Here is a 25,393-nt window from a genome sequence, read left to right as displayed (position 1 = left end):
AGCAGCTCCCTCCTCTTACACTTCAGGCCCAGAAAAGTAACAGCTCCACTGTTGCCATCCTCAAAGTGCTGCAGCATTCCTTAAGGGAGGTGGCAGCAAATATTTTTTGTAAAGCGCCAGATAGGAAATCTTCTGAGCATTGAGGCCTGTAGGTTCTCTGTTACAATGACTCAGCTCCACCCTTGCAGCTCAAAAGCAGCAATACTTAGTGTGTAAATGAATGGGCATGGCTGTTTCAATTTGACTTTATTTTTAAAACCAGGCAGAGTTGGATCTGGCCGTGGGCTGTCATTTGCTGACTGTTACCTTAATGCTACCATTGCATCCTGCCCCTACTTTGGTAAACAGTTTTTTTCCTAAACTCCTCAAATGGCCCCACTGGAGTGAGCCCTCTGCACCCTGCTATAGCCCTGACTTTACAGCTGCCTCACCCCAAGAAGGAAAAGAACTTCCCAGGAGAGGATTGAGTAATGGGAAGAAGACTACCGCTCTGACGTCCATGTGGCTTGCCCTCTCCAAGGGCCGCCTTCAGGCCACGCTGCTGTGTGCCCCAAGAGCTGACAACTAGGCATTGTGCTCCCCACCCCCAGGCTCTCTTGCTCTCTGGCTTCCCCTGGTTTGGCCAATGGAAGGCTCTGGGAGGACCTGCATATGAGAGGAACTAGCGGTCAGGGTATTTTGTTCCGACTCTACCCACCTCTCTCTGTATCAGGCCCTAATTTTAGAAATGCTGTGTTTCTCCGTCTCCAACCACAACACCCTTCAAGTGGTCCCTGTCCACCAACTCCAGCTATCTCTGTGTTCCTAAATCACCCTTCCTCTCCCTTGTCCCATACAGCCCCAAGGCTAGTAAGGTATTCCCACCACTGCTTATCTCTGAGGGCTTCAACATGCTTTGTTGGTTCCCCTAACCCTGCACACATTTCTTGGGAGAGTTCTTTCATTAAAAAGCTCTCCAGGATACCAGTTGAGGGTGCTGTTTTCTAGTGGCACCTTGACTGATACAGTCAGTGGGGAAGTAGTTTTAATTCACATATCAATCCTGATAGACGGATAGTGGCTGCCTCGTGGGTTACATGGGAAGGACTCTGAGCCTTTATCTGGGCTGAGTGGAAGAAGGGTGCTCTGATTGATTATTAATGTCTGCCCTGGGCGTGGAAGGAGGGAATGGGGCATAAGTGCTATTTATTGCCATCCACAGGCTAAATGGACAAAAGAGACTCATGATTCATACAAAGTCCAGCCTACTTCACCCAAGCCTGGAGTTTGGTGGCCAAAGAGCCAGGCAATAATGAAAAGGGACTTTGCCCAGCACGCAGATCCTCTCCCTAATCAGGGCAAGGGTGGCTCACAGCCAGCTATAGCCAGGGATTCAGGCCATGCTCACAACAATACACATGAAGGTGAGAAAGGGGAGAGGGATGAGTGAGAAACAAAGGCAGGAAGGTTGATGGAGGGAAAATGAAATGTTGAAGAGGGAGGGAGGAAGGAAGAGAAAAGCAGGTGGGGTGGTGAGATGAAGAAGAATGGCGGGCAGGGAGCAGCAGGTGTGAAAGCTGCCAGAAATGCCCCTCAGCATCAGAACCTGGGGCCTTTACACGTGGAGAAACCCCAGAGACCCAGCTCAATTCACAAGGAATTTCCAGGATAGACAGTCAATGAGTTCCCTCTTGGTCATGTCCATTGACAGGGAGGTCACTAATACATAGGACATTTGGAGTCTGCTCTAATTGTGTTTCTTCCTTGGAACCAGAGCTCCAGAAGGCCCTCAGAAGCCATAAAACCTACTTCCCCTATATCCTGGCATCCATAAACCAGGGAAGGGAAGTGACTTTCTTGAGGTCCTACAGCGGCAATAGCAGAACCAAGGTCCTCATGTTCCAGTGAGTAAAGTCTGATGCTTTTTCTTCCTTCTCAGAGAGCTACCTCCCCAGGACAGTCACACAGTGGCCTCAGTTCCGCTCTCTGGAACAACAGACAACGAGGTTAACCCCTTTTCCTACTGAAATGATGGAATCTGCCCCCAGTATTCTCATCTGTCGCCTTCAGCCTTTTCTCAGGGAACATGGCTCCCAGTTTCATCAGAACAATGCTCACTGTCTCTTGGGACTTTTCTAACCTGCCTTCTGCCGCAGAAGTGGACATTTCACTCTGCAAAGGGTTGACAAGGGTACACACGCCAGGCTTCCCGCACTTCCATGGGTCCACAACAGCCCTGGAAGTCTTAGATCTAAGTGTCGGCCTCACTATGCCTGTTGTCAAACCTCTCAGGTCACCAACTCCTCCATCTGTCAAATGGGGATGCAGTTTTTCTTGCCCCCTTCACAGAGCGGTTTGAGTACTAGATGCTCTGCAGGCCTGTGAGCCATTTCTGACGTTATTACCATGTCCTTGGCAGCAGCTATGTCCCCAGTTGACTCAGATTCAGTCCCAGGCAGATTAAAATCTTCAAATGCTTTGAATATCAGTGGCTGACCAGCCAGTAGCCCCACCCCCACCCTGCCAGCCTCCATTGCTAAATCATGCAGTGGGTGTTTCTTTGAGAAATTAGAAAAAAAATCTCAGCTCCTCCAGCCCATTGGCTCTCCCCTCTCCGTATCATGGTTGCTCCACTGACCTAGGCTGGCCACACACTCCTGGCCACCCGGTGAGTCATCAGGCTACTCTTACAGGCTGATGAGATGCTGGACCTCACAGATGGGCCTCGTGGCTGAGTGCCAGGATGGCCAATAATGTTTCTTTCACCTGCCAGCACCAACTGATGTGTAGTTGGGGGCTGCCCAGAGTGTTGTATTGAGAAACATTCTGAGCTATGCCTAGGCAGAACAAGACAGCGTGCTGTGATTAACTAGCAATGTCTGCCACGGGTGTAGGAATGGCTAGGGATGGAACCTGTGCCAAGTATTTGCCATTTCCAGCCTAGTGTTTCCCGGCCACCATGAAGCAAGAAGCTGGTTAGACTTTTGGTAACAGATTCCCCTGACTGATTTTAGGGTTGAGTGCTCCATCAAAGGGCTAATTTTCTTTTTTTCTTCTCTTTTTTTTTTTTTTTTTTTTGAGGCAGAGTCTCACTCTGTTGTCCAGGCTGGAGTACAGTGGTGCAATCTCGGCTCACTGCAAGCTCCACCTCCCAGGTTCACGCCATTCTCCTGCGTCAGCCTCCCGAGTAGCTGGGACTACAGGTGCCCGTCACCACGCCTGGCTAATTTTTTTGCATTTTTAGTAGAGACAGGGTTTCACTGTGTTAGCCAGAATGGTCTCGATCTCCTGACCTTGTGATCCGCCCGCCTTGGCCTCCCAAAGTGCTGGGATTACCGGCATGAGCCACCGTGCCCGGCCTCAAAGGGCTAATTTTCTATCCACTACTGTGTTGCTACCTAGAGCTGTAGTTATACAGTAGCCACTAGCCACAGGTGGCTTGTTAAATTTAGATGAATTCTAACTAAATTAAATCAAAAATTTAGCGTCTCAGTTGTATGAGCCACGTGGCTCATGGCTACCATGTTGGACAGCACAGATACAGAGGATTCCTATCATCGCAGAAGGTTCTGTGGGACAGAACTCACCAAGTGGTGATTGTGCCTGCCAATGGACATTTTTGGAAACATCCTAGAGACATTTTGGGTTGTCACAACTGGAGAGGAGGTGCTACTGGCATCTACTGGGTCAAGGACAGGGATGCTGCTACACATTTTTCCAAGCACATGACAGGTCCACAACAAAGAGATATGCAACCCAAATGTCAATAGTGTCTACACTGACATTGGTCTAGAACCCTGGTCTGGAAGAATCATGACAAATGGGAAGGAGCATCAAGAGAAAAGGAGGGCAACATCATCTTTGCTTTGAATAATAACTAGATGTAACAGAGAAAGAACTGAAAAAAATGAGTCATCCACTGTTGGCAGAAAAACAAGCAGAAAAGCAAGTCACTAAACCTCTCTGATGCGGAGTTTCCTCCTCTATAAAACTGGGACAGTATCACTACCCTGCCTTGATCATCAGTGGATTAAATGAGGTAATGAATGTGAAAAAGCTTTCTTATCTGTCTCTGTGAAACAATTTATTATCTCAACGGATGTTGTTTATTACATTATGCTGAACAGTCCAGTCTCTGGCAGGAAGGTATTGAGTCCTGCTTTTACTTCACCCTGCATAACCTGGGGTCACTCCAGGCTCCAAATATTACTTCCTGGCCTGTAAAATGGGGCTAATAACTCACGCCCAAGCTCACTGGAATATTAAGCATGAATGAGACATTTAATCCCATCAAGCAAACATCTCTCCCTTAACGCAACAGTTAATCCAGCTGCCCTCCATGAAATTGAAACTCAAACCCCAGCTGGTACCCAAGAAACAGCTGAAAATGCATTCCATCTTTTATGGGCAGAGAAAAATTAACTTGAAACCCTGAACCTTGAAATTCTTGCTACCCTACGCATGAGCACTGGCCAAGTGGTAAACTCACTTTGCCGATTCTTGAGGATCTTTCCTCTGTTGCCAGAAACTACAATTCTTAAAAGTAAATCAGCATCAGGGAGAAACACAGTGAAAAAGAAGCAGATAGGGACAATTGTGAAACTGGATGAGTCAGGCTGTGGGAGAGGAGAGATTCATATGAAGCTAATGGTGTCTCTGGATCCTTCAGACTGAGGGGTGTGTGTGTGTGTGTGTCAGAGAGAAAGAAATCTACCTTGATGTCCAAGGCCCTTGTTTGTATAATAAAGTTCATTTTCTGCCAGGCGCAGTTGTTCCACACCTGTAATCCCAACACTTTGGGAGGCTGAGGTGGGTGGATCACTTGAGCTCACAAGTTCGAGACCAGACTGGGCAACATGGTGAAACCCCATCTCTACAAAAAGTATAAAAATTAGCCGGGCGTGGTGGTGCACTCCTGTAGTCCCAGCTACTCAGGAGGTTGAGATGGAAGGATGGCTTAAACCTCAGAGGCAGAGGTTGCAGTGAGCCGAGATTGTGCCACTGCACTCCAGCCTGGGTGATAGAGCCAGCCCTTGTTTCAAACTAAAAATAAAATAAGATGCAATTTATTTTTGCTGCCCCCATTCAAATGAAAACTGAGGTTTATCCTTTCCTTAAGATCTTGGTGGGGGGGGGATAATATGGTGGATTTGACTATTATTTCTAACATAAGGGGCTCCTGGTTGCTCCCTGAACACCAGCCGTGACAGCAGGGGCTGATCTTGGCCCAACGCTCTTGCTGCAGGGCTGTGTGTCCTTGAACAAGTGGCTTTCCCTCTCTGTGCCTCAGCTGCACCATCTGTCAACAGGAGGGGTTGGATTTGGCAGCACTCTGGAGGGGAGGGGGATCCTCCCTGGTCTCAAACCCTCCTCCTCCATTTTTCAGATAATTTAATTTCACTTTGTTTATTTTTATTTTTATTTTTATTTTTGAGACGGAGTCTCTCTCTGTTCCCAGGCTGGAGTGCAGTGGCGTGATCTCGGCTCACTGTAACCTCCTCCACCTGGGTTCACGCCATTCTCCTGCCTCAGCCTCCTGAGTAGCTGGGACTACAGGTGCCCGCCATCATGCCCAGCTAATTTTTTTGTATTTTTAGTAGAGATGGGGTTTCACCGTGTTAGCCAGGATGGTCTCGATCTCCTGACCTCGTGATCCACCCGCCTCGGCCTCCCAAAGTGCTGGGATTAAAGGTGTGAGCCACCGCACCCGGCCACTTTGTTTAAATATTAAAGATATGCCACATACCACAGCAGCTAACCATGTGCTTCAAATGGGCCATTCAGACAGTTGTTTGTATCTACCAGGACCCAGTGAAGGGCTGTCTCACCATAGCCTTGTAGGCTCACAGTCCCGGGTCCCTATCTTTTGGCAGCTGAAAGTGGTTCTGCTCAGTTTTGAGGCCCTCCATTCCCACCTCAAAATGCCACAGAAAGTCTTGATCTTACCCCTGGAGGAACATCTGCCCAATAAAATCTTTGCGATAGTCAGACCCTAATAAAGGGCTGTGTACGTTTTCCGTGTTTGTGAAACATGGAAATTCCATGAGTTTTGACAGGGCAGGTGCTGAGCAACAGCCTTCTGTGGTTTTGTTAGCTCGAGTGAAAGGAAAAGCTCTTCAATTTGGGTAGGCACCAGAACCACCTGTGAGGTTTAAAATCTGTGGATTTCTGGGCCCCTTCCCCCAAGACTGTTCAAAAGGTCTAGGATGAACCCAGGAATCTGCATTTTTAAAACAGCCCCCCCGCCTCCTGCCCCACATGAGTCTGATAGGTAGGTCGTCAACACCCGTCACTTCAAGAAACACCTTCCTGGATGCTGAATCCTAGGAAAGATCTCAGAGGTGGTCTAGCCCAACCCCCTCAGGTTTTAGAAGGAGAAACTAAGTTCCGACTGGGGAGAGGACTCGTCCAAGGTTACAGAGCCCACACCAGGATATTCAAGGTGACCAGGCCTGGAGGCAGGTGACATCAAATATTTGTTGATCGGTAACATGCAGCCCTTCAAAAGCCAGGAGACCAGGAGACTCCCTCTCCTCCTCCTCTTCCTCCTTCTCCTCCCTCCTCCACCCACTTGGCCTTTTCCTTTGCTATTCTTCTTCTCCTCCTTCTTCTCTTTCTCCTCCTGCTTTTTGTCCTCCTCCTCCTTCTCTTCTTCTCCTTCTCCTCCTCCTCTTTCTTCTTTTCTCTCTCTCCTCTCCACTATTATTTTCTAGAACTCATCTATAGCCTAAGAGTATATAGACCCCTCTCTTTTCTGCTCCCAAGGTACACACTGGACATGGTACCCAGGCACAGGAGAATACAACTTAGGTCAGCAATGGATACCGCACCCAAGGCAACCATTATCCTTGTTGGAGTCTAGAAGCCCCAGTGGGACACTCAGCCTCCATGAGCTGGTGCACTGAATGAGGCAGCATCTTTTTGGACAGCCACAAAGTGAAAGAGACAGCCTCGTTTTCCAGGCCCTACAGGATAGAAGCCCAGGCCCCCACACCTGTGGGTTGAGGCCAGACTGGACAGCTTGGAGCCAACTGGGAGCCGACTGGGCTCCCCACTCCAGGCCTCCCCACTCCTGGCCTCCCCACTCCAGGCCTCCCCACTCCAGGCCTCCCCACTCCTGGCCTCCCCACTCCTGGCCTCCTCCATGGAAAAGCTGCAGGAAGGCAGCAGCCCAGAGGCCTGTAGCTGGTCAGGTCTTCTCCTCTCCTGGGAGAGAGCTCCATGTCAAAGCATAGCCCCCTTCTGCCCCACTACGGGGCCACTGAGACCTGTGAATCTTCTTCATTCAAAGAAATGCCTGCTATCCGGGGTGCCAGATAAGACACCTTCCCTCAGACAGAGCTCAAGGAAGGTGGCATGAAATTGAAACCTTCGGCCATGAACTTCCATTGCCCTTCCCCCAACACTCATACATGCTTAATTTGCAGTTTAAAAAAGAACATTAAAATTAACATTTCGACTCGACAGGGTTGGAAACACGAAAGGGGAAGCCTGGCTCTTCCCTGACCGTAACTGAACACCAGTTAAGCAGAAATTACTGGTAGTTGAGGAAAAATATAAACCCTGACGTCTGCGGGCCAAGATTCACAGTGGAGATTAACTCATAACCCTAAACACATTTTTTAAAATTATTAGCGAACAGCTGGGGCCTGAGGAGAGTGACTCTTAAAAATGTCCATTTGCCCCAGCGTTTTGTTCTCAAATCCTTCCACCGAAACACTCTTGTTTTCAAAGTGAGCAGCACGGGCAACGGGCAAAGGAATCAGGCCTCGGAAGCTCTCAACACCACAAAGGCCTAAAATAGACCAAAAGACCGGAGGCCTGCCACCGCAGCCCCCGGCAGCGCATTCCGGAAAATTAAAACTTGCCGATCAGCTCGCAAGGTGCCCGTCTAAAACCCAGCCCAATAGTACCTTCTGCAAAGAGGATGCAGGTCACAGGAACCACGACTGCCTAAGACGTCTCCCCGGGTGGCCGCGAAGGGACCCCACCAAGCCGGGAAAGCAGGAGCAAAGGAGCACCCTCTCCACACACACCGACACACATCCCTCCCCGTTACTGCCCCTCCCCGACCCGTCCCCCCCCACCCTCCTTCTGGGCCAATGTGATAGCGGCAGCTGAGATGACCAGAGTCATTTCTAAAATTAGCTTGTGAGCTCCAGGTCTGGCCAGGAGACGGCAGCCCGGGGTGGCAGTTGACCAGGCAGCCGAGACCATGGACATATTTGGTGGGCCCTGAGCAGGGAAGGGGACAGCTCCGGACACAAGCACATGCCTCTCGTCATCACTGTCCCAGGGCAGGCCACACACCCACACTCCCGCCTCTGCCCACACAGATAACTGGAGGCTGCAGGAACTGTTTGAGGAGGAGAGCTGGCCGGTTCTACATTCCAGGCGGACTCTGGAAGAAAATAACTTGAATGAATGCTGGTGCATCGTGGTAAACAACCAGTGCATGTAAACATACCTTATGTCTAGGTAGTGGTTATCGCATGCCAGGCACCGAGGGCTTTCATGAACTCACTTAATATTCCCTATGAGGTAGGGTTTTTCCCCAGCCCCACTTTACGAGTGGGGAAACTGAGGCACAAAAAGTTAACCAACTTGCCCAAGGCCGTGGAGAGCCACAATTCAAACCCAAGCTGTGCTGGCCCTAGAGGAAAGAATCTTAGACACAACAGCAAACTAGGGGCTATAAAAAAGTGCTTTGGGCCTGGCACGGTGGCTCACGTCTGTAATCCCGGCACTTTGGGAGGCCGAGGTGGGCAGATCACGAGGTCAGGAGATCGAGACCATCCTGGCTAACACGGTGAAACCCCGTTTCTACTAAAAATACAAAAACAAAATTAGCCGGGCGTGGTGGCAGGCGCCTGTAGTCCCAGCTACAGGCAGAGCTTGCAGTGAGCCGAGATCGCGCCACTGCACTCCAGCCTGGGTGACGAGAGAGACTCCGTCTCAAAAAAAAAAAAAAAAAAATCAGCTGGGTGTGGTAGTGGGTGTCTGTGATCCCAGCTACTTGGGAGGCTGAGGCAGAAGAATTGCTTGAACCCAGGAGGCGGAGGTTGCAATGAACTGAGATCTTGCCACTGCACTCTAGCCTAGGCGATAAGAGACTCTTATCTCAAAAAAACAACAACAAAAAAAGTGCTTTGTCCACTGCCTAAAAGGAGAAAAGTACAGACTTCAATAAATTAGATAAACCATGCAGGTCCATGCAGCTAGCAAAAGGTAGAGTCGTGACTCAAATCCAAGTCTTTCCGGTTCTAGAGACCACAATCACCCCAGCATGATACTGCTCCTGTGAGAATTGTCTCAATAATTGCTAAGTGGTGCTGCTCCTCTTTCCCCAGAGCTCATCGAGCAATATTTTCCCAAAGTACTCACTTCCGCCGAGGTCTTGAAAATTAGCATTCAATCAGAAGTTCATTGAAACATTAAGGGAAGGCTGCTTAGAAAATGGCAGTCTAGGCCGGGCATGGTGGCTCACACCTGTAATCCCAGCACTTTGGGAGCCTGAGGCGGGTGGGTCATTTGAGGTCAGGGGTTTGAGACCAGCCTGGCCAACATGGTGAAACCCCGCCTCTACTAAAAATACCAAAATTAGCTGGGCCTGGTGGTGGGCGCCTGTAATCCCAGCTACTCAGGAGGCTGAGGCAGGAGAATAGCTTGAACCCAGGAGGCAGAGGTTGCAGTGAGCAGAGATCACGCCATTGCACTCCAGCCTGGGCGACAAGAGCAAAACTACATTTTGAAAAAAAAAAAAGAAAAAAGAAAAGAAAGAAAAAGAAAATACAATATACATGAGGTTGAGGAGGTGTCCCTGGGGCCGCCAGTGGAGAGTGGCATGGGACATTTAGGCAGCACCAGGGAAAGAGTTTGGAGACAGGTCCCGGTGAGCTGTTTTCTCCAGGTTGTGCTAGATCATTTGACATTGAAACAAGAACCTCCCTTCCCCCGCCCCTTGCTTCACAGGTCCTGAACCATCGGCTCCTGGGCTTTTCTGTCCTTGCTGTTTCTCCAATGCTGTTGGTCTGAAGTGGTAGAGTTGACATGCAGAAATGATTCTCTGGGCCCAGGGCTGGAGCTCTCTGTAGGCCATGACCTGCAGTGATGGTTTGCTGACTTGAAGGGAACCGTCTGTCCCCAGGGAGTCAACATGGCATGTGTTTGCTCCATTCACCTGGTTGGTACCTGTGGTGGGTGGATTTTTGCTACACAAGACGACCAAGTATTACCTTCAGCACACTGTGATTTAGGGCAGCCCTTATAAGCAAGATTTTGTCACCCAGCTGAGCATTTATTGTCCAGTCTCCAGGCTTCATTCCCTAGGCTGGGGGAAAAGACGAGAAAGTGGAGGCTTTCTTATCAAGGCATCCAGAGAACTGGCTGCTTTGGGCTCATCTGATCCAGTTGGCGTGGTGTCATGGAAAGAGTGGATCGTGGTGCTATTCTGTTGGGTGTCAGAACGGTTCAAGTGGCTGTGGGTTTGTCTGGGCAAAGACCAAGGGAATCATCACTTTATACACCTGCCGTGGGGTTGCTGTTCTTCCTTTCCCCTGGAGATTTGGACTCTCCTTAGGCTAAGGAGTTCCAGATCCACAAAACAGCGAAGGGATTGTGACATTTTTTTTTTTTTTTTTTTTTTTTTTTTTTGAGACGGAGTCTTGCTCTGTCACCCAGGCTGGAGTGCAGTGGCGCAATCTCGGCTCACTGCAAGCTCCGCCTCCCGGGTTCACGCCATTCTCCTGCCTCAGCCTCTCCGAGTAGCTGGGACTACAGGCGCCCGCCACCGCGCCCGGCTAATTTTTTGTATTTTTAGTAGAGACGGGGTTTCACCATGGTCTCGATCTCCTGACCTCGTGATCCGCCCGCCTCGGCCTCCCAAAGTGCTGGGATTACAAGCGTGAGCCACCGCGCCCGGCCGGGATTGTGACATTTTATATGGACAATTGACTTCTGTCTCTTGATCATCCCTAATTTTTTTTTTTTTTTTTTTGAGACGAAGTCTTGCTCTTGTCTCCCAGGCTGGAGTGCAATGGAGCGATCTCTGCTCACTGCACCCTCCGCCTCCCGGGTTCAAGCAATTCTCCTGCCTCAGCCTCCTCAGTAGCTGGGATTACAGGCGACTGCCTCCATGCCTGACTAATTTTTATATTTTTAGTAGAGATGGGGTTTCACCACATTAGCCAGGCTGGTCTCAAACTCCTGAGCTCAGGTGATCCGCCCGCCTCGGCCTCCCAAAGTGCTGGGATTACAGGCATGAGCCACCACACCCGACCCCTAATTTTTTTCTTTAAATGTTCTTAGAGTCTGGGTCTCACTCTGTCACCCAGGCTGGAATACAGTGGCCTGATCACGGTTCACTGAAGCATCAAACTCCTTACCTCAAGCGATCCTTCCACCTCGGCCTCTCAAGTAGCTGGGACTGCAGACATACACCACACCACCTGGCTAATTTTTCTAAATTTTTGGTAGAGATGGGGTCTGGCTATGTTGCCCAGGCTGGTCTTGAACTCCTGGCTTCAAGTGATCCTCCCACCTCAGCTTCCCAAAGAGTTGGGATTACAGGCATGAGCCATCATGCCCAGCCCATCCTTAATGTTTTTAATGGGGTCCTGTCATCTCCATTGCTATCAGGGAGCCGTGTGGGTATACAAGTCCCCCTTCATTCATGGTTTCACTTTACAAGGTTCTAGTTACCTGCAGTCAACCACCATCCAAAAATCGGTGAGTATAGTACATTAAGATGTTAGAGGGAGAGAGTACATTAAGATGTTAGAGGGAGAGAGCACATTCGTCGTGTAACTTTTATTACAGTACAGGTATATTGTTATAATTGTTGACTTTATTATTGTTGTTATTAATCTCTTACTGTGCCTAATTTATAAATAAAACTTTATCATAGGTTTGTATATATAGGATAAAACATAGTATATAGGGAGGCTCAGTACTGTCTACGGTTTCAGACATCCACTGGGGGGCTTGGAAGATATTCCCTTCATATAAGGGGGAACTACTCTGTGTGTGTGTGTGTGTGTGGGCGTGTGTGTGTGTGTGTGTGTGTGAAAGAGAGAGAGACAGAGACAGGCATAGACAGACAGACAGAGAGAGAGTAGCTGTCCTGTGTGCCCGTGGGTAGAATGTGACTGTACAGTGAGCATGGAAGCTTGTGAGTATATGTGCATGGATGTGTGTGTTGATAAACTGGAGAACAGGCCTATGTGTGTTTGTGTGTACAACAATCATGAAAATCCGTCCATGTGGCCACTGCAGGGCCTCACTTGTGTGCCACCATCCCTGTAGCAATGAAGAGAAACTGTCTCTGTGTCTCTTGAGGCTGGTTCACAGTAAACACGTGGAAACTGGACTGGAGCGAGTGCCTGAAGACCTAGTCCTGCATCGTGCTTCCCCTAGATGTCCGTCTGTCTGTCTACCTGTCTATCCTCCAGCAGTCTCTAGCCTCCTGGTTCATTCCTGGCATTGAGTGGGTGTTCATGGACTCTCTGGTGAACAAAGTGATGAGTGAACAAAGGACTGCAACCGGGAGTGTGGAGGAGGAAGAGATGCAGAGACAGCCCCACTGGAGCCCACTCTCTGCCCTAAGCAGGAGGTGGGACATCTGCACAGAGCTCTGGATGTGGGCTAAAGGGTGTGGGCTTTGGAACCAGTCCCCATCCCAGCCATCACCATGTGCCTTGGGAAAGTGGCTTCACCTCACTGGGCCTCAGGTTCCCCTCTGTAAAATGAGATTCTTATCCTTCTGACTGTTCCAGTCCACATGGCCCATAGTACATGCTCAGTGGATGTTTGCTGAATGACTGAATGACTACATTTAGGTCTGTAAAAGGCTTTCCTACCACTGGTGCTGTCTGCAGGGGAGAGCCACCACTAAAATGCTCAGCAGTGTGGGTGCCCTCTCTCCCAGTGGCCTTCGTGTGTCCTGGGCCCCTAGTGGGTGGTCTGGTCTTATTTAATATATCCCCCCAAGTATGCTGACGTCTCTGAGCTCTTTGATCTCTTCCTTCACCATCTACTGCAGGAATCCTGCATCTCAAGCCCCCTTAGCACAGGCTGAGCTGAATGGGAAGCTCACCAGCACGGAGTTTCATGTCCCTGACCCAACTGTGCCTTGTGGATCTGCAGCTCTGCTGTCTAGAAAACTATGTCAGATACACGGACATCAAGAAGGTGGTGATGCAGGCCGGGCACGGTGGCTCACACCTGTAATCCCGGCACTTTGGGAGGCCGAGGCGGGCGGATCACGAGGTCAGGAGATCGAGACCATCCTGGCTGACACGGTGAAACCCCGTCTCTACTAAAAATACAAAAAAAATTAGCCGGGCGAGGTGGCGGGCGCCTATAGTCCCAGCTACGCGGGAGGCTGAGGCAGGAGAATGGCGCGAACCCAGGAGGCGGAGCTTGCAGTGAGCCGAGATCGCGTCACTGCACTCTAGCCTGGGTGACAGAGCGAGACTCCACCTCAAAAAAAAAAAAAAGAAAAAAGAAAGCAGTGATGCAGGTGTCAGAAGAAGCAACAGGAAGGACCAAGTCCCCTCCTGCAATTTTAACTGAAACACCCACTGGTTCACGTTTGATGCTGGGGCTGGCATGACTTCAACAGTCAATGTGGTAAGCTCATTTCCTGGAATGGCAATGAATTTGGGCACAGCAACTACAGGGTAGATTCATGGTTTACGTGCTCTCTGAGGAGTTAGAGCCCTGGTCCCTACACCTGGCATCAGCCTTCAACCTCAATCCTATCTGCCACACACCAAGAATCTCCTATCATCTAAACCAGTGGTTCTCAAATGGGGCAGTGCGGCGGTTGGTTGCGGGGGGAGTAATTTTTGCCCTGAAGGTACCTTTCTTTGGCAATGTCTGAAGACATTTGGGGTTGTCAAGATTTGGAGTGGGGAATACTACTGGCGTCTAGCAGATAGAGGCTGGGGTGCTGCTACTTATTCCATGATGCAAAGGAAAACCACCTTCTCTCCAACAAAGAACCTGGCCTCAACTATCAATGGTGTTGTGGTCAAACCCTCTTGACACAGTTATAACCCCAGGCCCCTGAGGAGGGAGAGGGCATCTTGTCATAGCCCACCAGTACTATCAAAAAGTCTATACCATACACACTGAGGGCAGGATGTGGGAGGAAGTATGTGTGTATTCATCTGTGAGTCACAGCAGAAAAGACATCCTCAAATTGGTTAATCTGAGCAGAGTTTAATAAAGACAGTATTTGCGGCCGGGCGCGATGGCTCACACCTATAATCCCAGCACTTTGGGAGGCCGAGGCGGGTGGATCACGAGGTCAGGAGATCAAGACCATCCTGGCTAACATGGTGAAACCCCATCTCTACTAAAAATATAAAAAATTAGCCGGGCGTGGTGGCGGGCGCCTGTAGTCCCAGCTACTCGGGAGGCTGAGGCAGGAGAATGGTGTGAACCCCAGAGGGGGAGCTTGCAGTGAGCAGAGATGGCACCACTGCACTCCAGCCTGGGCAACAGAGCAAGACTCTGTCTCAAAAAAAAAAAAAAAATACAAAAATTAGCAGGACTTGGTGGCAAGTTGTGTGCTTGGTGGCACACAACTGTAATCCCAGCTACTAGGGAGGCTGAGACACAACAATTGCTTGAATGTGGGAGGTGGAGGTTGCAATGAGTTGAGATAGCACCACTACACTCCAGCCTGAGCGACAGAGCAAGACTCTGTCTCAAAAGATAAAATAAGAAATAAAATAAAATGCCTTTTATTGAAAAGACAGGCAATAATGAATGCTAGCGAGGATGCAGAGAAAAAGGAATCTTCATATACTGTTGGTAGGAATGTATATTAGTATAACCAGTATGGAGAACAGTTTGGAGAACAATATAGAAGTGCCTAAAAAACTAAAAATAGAACTGCCGTATGATCCAGCAATCCCACTGTGAGGTATATATCCCAAAGAAAGGATATCAGTATATTGAAGACATTCCATGTTTATCGCGGCACTATTCACAATAGCCAAGGTTTGGAATTAATCTAAGCTTCCACCAACAGATGAATAGATAAAAAAAAAAAAAATGTGGTACATACACACAGTGGAGTACTATTCAGCCATAAAAAAGAATGAGACCTTCTCGGCTGGGCCCAGTGGCTCACGCCTGTAATCCCAGCACTTTAGGAGGCTGAGGTGGGCAGATCACAAGGTCAGGAGATCGAGACCATCCTGGCTAACATGGTGAAACCCCATCTCTACTAAAAATACAAAAAATTAGCCAGGCATGGTGGCGGGCACCTGTAGTCCTAGCTACTCAGGAGGCTGAGGCAGGAGAATGGCATGAACCCGGGAGGCAGAGCTTGCAGTGAGCCAAGATTGTGCCACTGCACTCCAGCCTGGGTGACAGAGCAAGACTCCGTCTCAAAAAAAAAAAAAAAGAATGAGACCCTGTCATTGGCAACAACATGGAAGGAAATGTAAGACATTAGGCCGGGCGCGATGGCTCAGGCTTGTAATCCCAGCACTTTGGGAGGCCGAGGCGGGCGGATCATGAGGTCAGGAGATCGAGACCACGGTGAAACCCTGTCTCTACTAAAAATACAAAAAAAAAATTAGCCGGGCGTGGTGGCGGGCGCCTGTAGTCCCAGCTACTCGGAGAGGCTGAGGCAGGAGAATGGCGTGAGCCCAGGAGGCGGAGCTTACAGTGAGCTGAGATCGCGCCACTGCACTCCAGCCTGGGCGACAGAGCAAGACTCCGTCTCAAAAAAAAAAAAAAAAAAAAAAAATGTAAGACATTATGTTAAGTGAAATAAGCCAGGCACAGACAGACAACCTTTGCTTGTTCCCACTCAGTTGTGGGAGCTAAAAATTAAAATAATTGATCTCATGGAGATAGAGTTGAATGATGGTTACCAGAGGCTAGGAAGGGTAGTATGGGGATGGAGGGCAGGAAGTGGGGATGGTTAGTGGGTGCGAAAACATAATTTAATAAATAAGATCTAGTATTATTTGATAGCACCATAAAGTGACTATAGACAATAATTTATTGTACATGTTAAAATAACTAAGAGTATAATGGGGATGTTTGTAACACAAAGAAAGGATAAACGTTTGAGGTGATGGATACCCCACTTTCCCTGATGGGATGTTACATATTGCATGCCTGTATCAAACTGTCTCGTGTACCCCTGAATATATACACCTACTATGTACCCACAAAAATTAAACATTAAAAACAACAAAAAAATGAGCCATTAAATTTCCCCTCATGGATTTCATTAATTATACGCACGTCCAAAACTGTGTATGTGAGCACAAAGTAAAGGCTGAAGGTTTTATCTGGTGAATCTGATCTCTGGAAATAGCCTGAGTAATTTGGGCTGAGAAACTTTCTTTTTTTTTTTTAAGACAGGGTCCCACTCGGTTGCCCAGGCTGAAGTGCAGTGGCCCAATCACAGCTCACTGCAGCCTCCACCTCCAGGGCTCAAGCAATCCTCTCGCTTCAGCCTCTTGAGTAGCTGGGACCATAGGCATGTACCACCATGCTTGGCTAGTTTTTTATATTTTTGTAGAGATAGGGTCTCGCTATGTTGCTCAGGCTGGTCTCAAACTCCTGGGCTCAAGTGATCTTCCTGCCTCAACCTCCCAAAGCACTGGGATTACAGGCATAAGCCACTGCGCCTGGCCTGAAAAACTCTTTTTTAGAACTCCAATATCCAAACTGGTGAAAGTGCCTAGGGCAAGAAAGCCTTGCAGTTGTTAGATGGCTCTCCTCAAATTCAGTACATAGTTGAGGGGCTCCTGCATCCAGGAACTCCCAGTTTAAAGGGGGGACATTAACATGATTACTCATAATGCAAGGTAGGAGGAACCTAGGACTTGGAAGTCATTTCCTTTTTGCAGCCTCAACACGTCCCTTACCTCTAGTCAGAGACGGAGGATGTTTTTGGCTTGGATGACCTTTCAGGATCCTCTAATTCAATCCCTGTAACATAGGAGTGAGAAAACTGAGGGCCAAAGAGGTTGTCCAAAGTGATGATGCTGGGAATCGAGATCCTGATGCTATTTCCCCTCCTTCTGGCTCCTGAAGGGGTGACTTGATTTCTGCAGCTCTTGAGAAGGGTTGGGGTGCTTGTTTGAACCCCCATATCCAGTTTCCCTCGGTTACGTAACACATTAGACCAAGGGTTCCATGATGGTTGTCGCCTCCTGCCCATGGACCTGGCTACACACTCCATAGCTCGGTCCCCTGTCGACTATTTTGCAAAATGGTTTTCAAATTGGCAAGCACAAATACACCCCAGGGTTACTCAGTGGCTACACGACCAATCGTGACTTCCTTCTTTCCTCAACTAGCAAAAGAGAGGGTATTCCCCACCCCCGCCAGCTTAAAGACAGGAGATACCCAGCCTGCCCTTGACCCGAGGACCTACAGGAAGACAGTCATGCCCAGGCAGCTGTGGCTTGGGGACTGTCATCTTGCATTTCTGGTTTACAGTGACAGGCACCATGCGGGGGGCGGGGGGAGACAGGGAGCATCTCAGCACATTTCCGTGGGAGCAGGGATAGGGGGCAAGAGGTCTTGTCTTCTGGGAGGGAATCCAAAGGCCCCCAGTGGTGGGCTGGGGAGCATGGAATAGCTTCTAGATGAGCCAGACCTACCGGATTTCCTCACCACCTAGGCTCTCCAGGCTCTTCGTTTGCAATGTGTTATTCTGGGGCACAAGCGCTGGTGTCTGAAACCCTGAAACTGTGCACTTGGCTATGCTCCAGCAACCCACCAAATCAGCAGAAATGCTTTCGGCAGTCCCCTTCTTCCTCTATATAAAATCAGCCTCTGCGTGAATTCCCCCCAGAGTCGGGATTCTTTCCAATCAGTCACTTTCTGATATCTTAACAGCTTGGTAAAGAAATGCAGCTTTTAATTGAGGGGAAAAACAGCACACGGAAGTCGATATCTTTGTACAGATCCTTTTTATTAAGATTTATATAGGCAATTTACCAACACAGAAAACCAGTCTAGCAGCTCCAAAATAACTGTAAAAGTGGTGGCGCTGATGGTGGTGTGCCCCGCACAGGGCAGGTGACCTCAGACGTGGAGCAGCATGTCCCGTGGGATACTATTTCAGACGTGCATTAGTAAGTATATACTGAGAAGGGATTATAAACCTTCCCTGGCACAATAGATACAAAAAGAGATAGAACCAATGATATTTTGTCTAGGTACAGTATCTAGTTTACTGGCTTCACTTCATATAGCAATGCACAATAGAAAACGGATTTCTTTCTTCAAGGGTATTCTACTTTGCCAAGAACATAGTAAATACGTTACTATGTTGATGGCTATGAAAACAGACAGAGACAAATGAGTGAGGAGGCACGTTCTCTCACAGAGACAGGACTTCATTCTATTTCACATAAATCTTTAAGGGTCCATTCAAATATAAGACCTCTTACAAAGTTTCAGTCATGTATGAGGGCGCTTACCTTTAAGACCCCATTTCGAAACCATTTTGAAATAGTGAAGGGGGGAAAAGTCACACTCAAATGTGCTACTCTTAAAAGCAGTGTTTCTAAACACAGCTTGCCTTTTTCAAAGAGTGAAGGTGGCCTTTCTGTTTAGTGGTTTGGTAATCGGGTGCAATAATCAAATCTTAAGGCAATGGCAAGGCTGATGGTGGGGATTTGGCACAATAAGGGGAAGGAATGATGCTGTCCAGTTGTACCTTAAATCCTAAAGGTACTAATGACATGGGAGGGATAGCTACCTGCCCCACGCACAGGGGCTCCTGGACAATACCGTGGCTTTAGAAACAAACCTAGGTTCTGAGGGAATGACACTGCAAAGTCTTACAGAAATCCTTTTATGAGATAGCCAGTCCAGAATAAAGCCTTTGGGGTACTTGCCAACAAGCAAGAAGCCTTCTGAAGAGGTAGATGAAAGCAGTATTTCATAGCAGGTTTGCTGCCCGATGTGACAAAAGACGTGCATGCGCCTCTCAGCACAGACCAGAAGATCAACTGTTGTTGAAGACAGTCCATGGTAGTGAGAAGAGATGTTGGCCACATTGCTATGTGCATTATTCCAATTTTATTGTATTAAGAACAGGAAGGACTGCCATTTCTTTAAATAACAAACTATACAAATAAAAAGGAGCAGAAATAATATGGAATGTTTTTGATTAAAACAAACTTACGGATTCAATAAATAATATAAAATGCTTTTGTGCTAAAATAGAACTCTTGTTTCTTATATATATATATATAGTTCAGTGATCTTTATGCTATCCAGAAAAAGCCAAATCTATTATAATTAAACATAGAAAAATACCATTTAACAATAAAACTAAAAAAATGGCCAGTGTTGAGCTTATAAACCACATATAATATATACATCATTTAATAGAATTAACTAAGAAAGTAAATTTCAAGTTCTTTGTAATACAAATACACAATTGAAAATATTTCTCCATTCCCTACCCTTACATCAAAGACATCTGATATTTAGGACAAAATTAAAAATGGAAGCATAGTTACCAGTTTTCAGAGATGATTTTGAGATTGTTAGATACTGGAGAGCTAACTCTACTATACGAAGCTGAGTTATTTAACTCTAAAATGAAGGATTTTTTTCCCTATATGTGTTTGATGAAATGCATATACTCTTAACCCATTTTCTGTAGTTTCTTTGTGTTTTTAATAAAGGCAATTTAAAATTTGGGAGCCTGCATTTCTCAATCAATGCTAACACAGCTAGGTCAGAAAGACAGCCCCATTGGGACAGCTGTGGGGGCCTGCAGGAGTGGTAATCTCCGATATTCTGCTAAAATAAAACAACTATCTTAGTCCTTAAGGACAAAGAAAATATAAAGTTCATTGTGACTTGAGGAAGCCAAGGAGTACCATTTTAGAGTTCAAATTTCATTTGTTCCATAATAAACTTTGTTAAAATGTGACCTGGATTTTTAAAAAAATCATATTAACATGAATTTAAGTAATTAATTCAAGTCTCTCCAGTTAACTTTACATAGGAGGGAAAAATCATGTTAAATCTTTAGGAAAAAATTTAAACTGTTAATTACTTTAAAAAAATTTTTTTTTTAGAGATGGGGTCTTGCTGTGTTGCCCAGGCTGGTAACTCACCGTGGAAGTGAGCAGGGCAGAACAGAAGAGGCCTGTTACTCTGACAGTTTTACCAGGACTTCGATGGATTTGTAACAGTGTCCCCAATTGACCAATGGGGCAACGCATTCACAGTGATCCAGACACTGCCTCTCCACCTCGGGGGCTGCAAGGAGCGTGCGCGCGCACACACACACACACACACACACACACACACACACACACACACACACACGGGGTGTTTTGGAGATGGCCTGGTAATGCTTTATCTCTGGGTCTCCTGTGCCTTCATGGGAGGGTGCCAGAGGGTAGGCAGAGGCAAAGAACTTCTTCAGAAAGTCCTGATAGGCAGCAAATGGCTTCTGATTGAGTTCAGCAGCTCCACATTCAAAAACAAAGTGACCAAGTCTTAGAATAATTATCATAAGGAAAAATCTCCTGTTGCGGGGGGTAGGGGAAGAAACTTCATCTATTTTAACTCAGTTATTTCCTTGGTGCTTTATGGTGTAATGATTTTTACCAGCAACTTCTTTCTTCCTTCGCCCGATTTCTACCACTATTCTCTTTGTGACACCCAGCCCAGCCCCCACCTGTCACAGATCCCAGTGAAGCCCAAATCATCTCCCAACAAGTCAACCTCTCACTCAGGGTGGGAGTTGTTAATTCATCAAGTATCTCTGAATGACACAGAAACATTTTCCTGAACGTAACTGAGACAACACTGCATATGATTAAATCATACAAGAGAACTCTTATCTTACACCAGCACATTTCAAAGCATTTCTATAGGTTTACATCATGCAAAAGAGGCCAGACTTTGAGAACGTTGTTTTCTTCTTGATATGTTAAAATTCTGAAACATTAGAAAAATCAATTCCACTGAAAAGTAAAATGTGTTGAATTGGCCCAGCTACAAATTCCAAGTGAAATTTTAAAAAGCAGAGAAAAACCACACTTTGATCTTTTTAATCTAGTTAAATCCCTGTCATCAATTGGTAAACATTACTTTGTAGATGACCAATGTGGCCTTCAAACAATTGTTTCTAATATCTGTATATGGCATATGTCAGACCAGAAATCAAGCTACATTTTGTTTGCAACAAACAGACCGTTGTTTGTTGCTGCTGCTGTCTTGAGCAAAATGCTTCCTTTCCTCAGTGCATCTCACTGGATATTTAGCTCCGCACCAACGTTTTTTGTTTTTTTTTTTTTTGAGATGGAGTCTCGCTCTGTCGCCCAGGCTGGAGTGCAGTGGCGCGATCTTGGCTCACTGCAAGCTCCGCCTCCCGGGTTCACGCCATTCTCCTGCCTCAGCCTCCTGAGAAGCTGGGACTACAGGCGCCCGCCACCACGTCCAGCTAATTTTTTTTTGTATTTTTAGTAGAGACGGGGTTTCACTGTGTTAACCAGGATGGTCTCAATCTCCTGACCTCGTGAACCGCCCCTCTCGGCCTCCCAAACTGATGGGATTACAGGCGTGAGCCATCGCACCTGGCTGGCCCCTTCTTTTTAAACATAGGACCTGAAATTGTCACGTCAGTGAATGGACCAATCAGAGGCATGAGCACTTTGCATGAATGTTGACATAATAAGCTGACTTCTAGAAGTTTTGTTGAAAAATCATACTTAAATATGACAAAGAAGGAAAACCAATGAGCCCCCATGACATGAGGGGATGAATGAACCAAAGAGAATGTTTTAGGTTAAAAATAATGAACCTGGATTCACGAAAGTTTCTAATTTATTCCATATATATCTTACATAGCAGCTTAATCTATTATTTTTAGGCCTTATTGATTCTTTTGAATCATGAAATCAAGACTTATTACAGCATGATTTTGTAAAAATATCAACCTCAATTATTTTTCTCATCAATGTTAAAATATCCCAACCATAGAAATCTAAAATAATGAAAAAACATAGGCTGAATTTTGACCTTTTTAATAGTTGGAGTGTAATAAGGGTGAACATCTAGGAATTATGTAACACTTGGAAAACCTTCTAAAATATCCAAGTACTACTTGGATGGGCATGGTGGCTCACATCTCTAATTCCAGCATTTTGGGAGGCCAAGGAAGGAGGATCACTTGAGCCTAAGAGTTCAACACCCCTATCTCTACCCAAAAAATAAATTAGCCAGGAAAGGTGGCATGCACCTGTAGTCCTAGCTACTCAGGAGGCTGATTTGGGAGGATTGCGTGAACCTAGGAATTCAAGGCTGCAGTGAGCCATGATCATCCCACTGTTCTCCAGCCTGGGTGACAGAGCGAGGCCCTATCCCCAAAAAATTAAAAAATTTGAAAAAACAACAGCCAAGTATACCATGATGTTTAATACGACTGACTTTTCCTCTGCCCATGCAGGCAACCGGGTGCAGACACAGTGGTATCCTGTGTCTGGTCGCAGAAACACCTCCATCACAACATTTTGGCAGAAGACATTCAAACCAGACCCCAACACAACTGGTGACCACCCTCAGAAGCAGCTCAATCTAGTCTTACAAAGTACTTTTAATAAATGACATCTAGATGTACTTCCCAACCACATCATTACAAATCAAATGTGAGTTGGGGAAGTGTAAAAATTTACACTTTTGTTTGAAGCGAAAGGACTTTCAGGGCATTTTCCAATTCATATATCTTTTCTAAAAGGGAGAGGAGCCTTATGTTCCATTCTTAGAGCAGAAATTCTAGTTTTTGAAAGAGATGCGGATCAGCTCAATTTTAGAACAAGTATGGGAAAGTTGAATAATCTTTCTGAACACGTTTGTGCAGCTCACGCCCTAAGTACGAGATATTAGACGCTAGGCCAAGACCCTGGTGGAGTCAACAGCAGGCCCTTTATCCTGGAGATCTAGAACAGGCATGAGGCCCAGCGCATCCTCAACTGCACACGCTGAGAACCTATGAGCTTGAGAGGCAGACAGGAACGGCATCAGTCACAGCTAGAATTAACCAGGGCTGGGAAGACAGTCACTCTTTAGGAACAATGGCTTTTCTGCTTCTGGGGTGTGTGTGTGTGTGTGTGTGTGTGTGTGTGTGTGTGTGTCTGTGTTTAAACAGAATTTGAATACTATTCTTCCTTTTTAAATAAGGAGAATGCATATAAGTAGTACATCCCTCCTCCCACACTGGAAATAACAGAGAGTAGAAAATGTATGTTAATTTAAACCCCAACTAGTGGTTGAGATAGACCAAAAAAACTCACATTTTTTTTTTTTTTTGCAAAGTAACTCTTATGAAATAATGGACCCTTTTGGTAATTTATCTTCCAAACTCTCAAAATAACTGCATTAAAAAGTACTTACTTTGCCCATGAACACAGCAAACAAATACAAAGATTTGGAACTGCTAAAAATATCAAGGACAGGATGCAGACAATTATGATGTCAAGTTATTTATACTGTTAGTAGTTAATTTAAAGACATACACTAAAACTACTCCAAGAATGGGACAAATACGTGGATTTGTAAAATTATTTTTTTTTAAGACTGATGACATGGGGGACTTCGCCGGTTCTCATAACCCAGCATCTATTTGAGGGTATCAGTGGGGCCTGGAGGCAGTGGGAGAAAACAAACTTCACAGGGCAGATGCTCCTGGGACCAGGAAAAAGGCTTCATGCCCTAAGGACCTCACTGTCGTACAGCCCAGTGCAAAGTATCATTCATTCATGACAGATGGATGACGACATGAAAGTCAATATACACAGTTAACCCATTTTGACACATTCATTCCTCAGCATTTTTTCAATACAATTCATCCTAAATTATACTAAGATGTAAAACAGACCTGGTTTTGTACATCCATTACTGATATGTCTCCCAGGGTCAGGCAGAAGGAACCAGAATGACTGTCACACAACTGCTAATTGTCGAGACCCGAGACGGACTCACCCACGAGTGCTCCTGCACACCAGGTACTGCTTGTCGACTCGTGCACACCGGACTCAAAGACTTTTGAAAACTGCTCTTGCCCCTGAAACCTAAAACTCCACGGCCTGTCCTTCAGAATCACTGTAAATCTTTCCAGTGATGGACGGATGAATGCCTTCAATGATCAGTTAATCCCATACACTTGGAGAGTACGTGTCCATCATTCCCACCTGGCTGAGGGGGCCGGCCCCGGAACAGACTGGTCAGAGGCAGGGCAGTCATGTGAGTGCGGCTCCCAGAGGAGGGCCCAAGTGCAGAAATATCTTCAACTTTAAATATCGTCAAAAAATATCTTCAACTTTTAACCCCAGGACAAGAAGTCAGTTGTGAAGTGCACAAAAGAAACACACTTTGGCTCTCCCATCCCCCAGCAGTATGGAGCAAAGACATAGAAAATCAGCAGTGACTAGACAGAAAATGTGGCAATGCTTAGGGCAATCTGTTACCCAACACTGAACATCTTTAAATTCCATCCTGGAAAGTCTAAGAGGTGTTTGATATCAGACATAAAAATTTACGTGATAAGTAGGAGTCACTTCAAGTTCTAGGTTCATAGGTATCAAAGTGTGTAGCAAAGAAAAAGAACTTTTATTTCTTCAGTAGTTTTGAATGTGGACAAGTGTGACAAGGCAGGGAGCTGAGCTGACCCCGAGCCGAAGGGTCCCGGCTCCTCTCGGGAGCCTGGAGGACTCCCGGTAGCGAATAGATCAGATGCCTCATCCTCGTTCACCCCAAAAGGCTGAGACCCTGGTGTGTCCTCCGCGAGGACCCTCCCCGTTCCTGGGTGCTAGAGGCCGTTGCTGTTTCTGTGACAGAGGGATGGCTTCGGGAGCTCCACAGTGCCTGACCGAGGTTTGTTGAGGAATTTCGGGGCGCGACGCAACAGCCGCTGGGCCTCCTTAAAGGTTTCGTTCAACTCTTTCTTCCACTGCACAAACTCTGGATCACTCTGAGGGGGAATACAAAGGCAGACGTTGTGACGGGCTCACCCATTTGGCCAACAGCGGTGGGTGCCCCTATTGATTACCGGCGTCCCTGGAACCCCTGAAGGAAGCACACCCTACATGTCCACCCCCAGTGGCATCGCTAGCTGATGGGTCGCACTGCCACCTTCTCCAGAATCTCTTGAAAAGAGCAGGGAAAGGCCACATTAAAACCCTTTAGATGATTCCAGGTCAATCCCACTGGGAGAATCACTGCCTTTAATTCGTTTAGATATTACTTTTGATTTCTGAAACAACTGAAATCTATAATAATGTAGGGGAATGAGTTTTGACAAATTAAATAATTTTTTAAATATATATTAATGTATGTAATGTAGTACTGATGTTAGTAAAAATGATTTTTTTGCATCTAATACGTCTTTATTTCTCTAAAT

At 46.7% G+C, this 25,393-nt stretch overlaps 1 protein-coding gene across 4 annotated transcripts in view; it reads right to left on the bottom strand.

Annotated features, from left to right (window-relative positions):
- Window positions 1–17,916: 17,916 nt before the first annotated feature.
- GRK3 (G protein-coupled receptor kinase 3) overlaps window positions 17,917–25,393 on the bottom strand; it is a 146,697-nt gene continuing 139,220 nt past the window's right edge. For all 4 annotated transcript variants that reach the window (XM_058431684.1, XM_032139579.2, XM_032139581.2 and 1 more), the window contains one exon: window positions 17,917–24,964. In XM_058431684.1, the coding sequence (XP_058287667.1) occupies window positions 24,803–24,964 (162 nt within the window). In that variant the 3' untranslated portion in view covers window positions 17,917–24,802. The remainder of the gene's footprint in view (window positions 24,965–25,393) is intronic.

This window comes from Hylobates moloch, unplaced genomic scaffold, assembly GCF_009828535.3.
Source record: "Hylobates moloch isolate HMO894 unplaced genomic scaffold, HMol_V3 SCAFFOLD_19, whole genome shotgun sequence".
Classification (NCBI taxonomy): domain Eukaryota; kingdom Metazoa; phylum Chordata; class Mammalia; order Primates; family Hylobatidae; genus Hylobates; species Hylobates moloch.
Note: the sequence above shows the minus strand (reverse complement) of the source record. Positions and strands in the feature narration are given on the sequence as shown.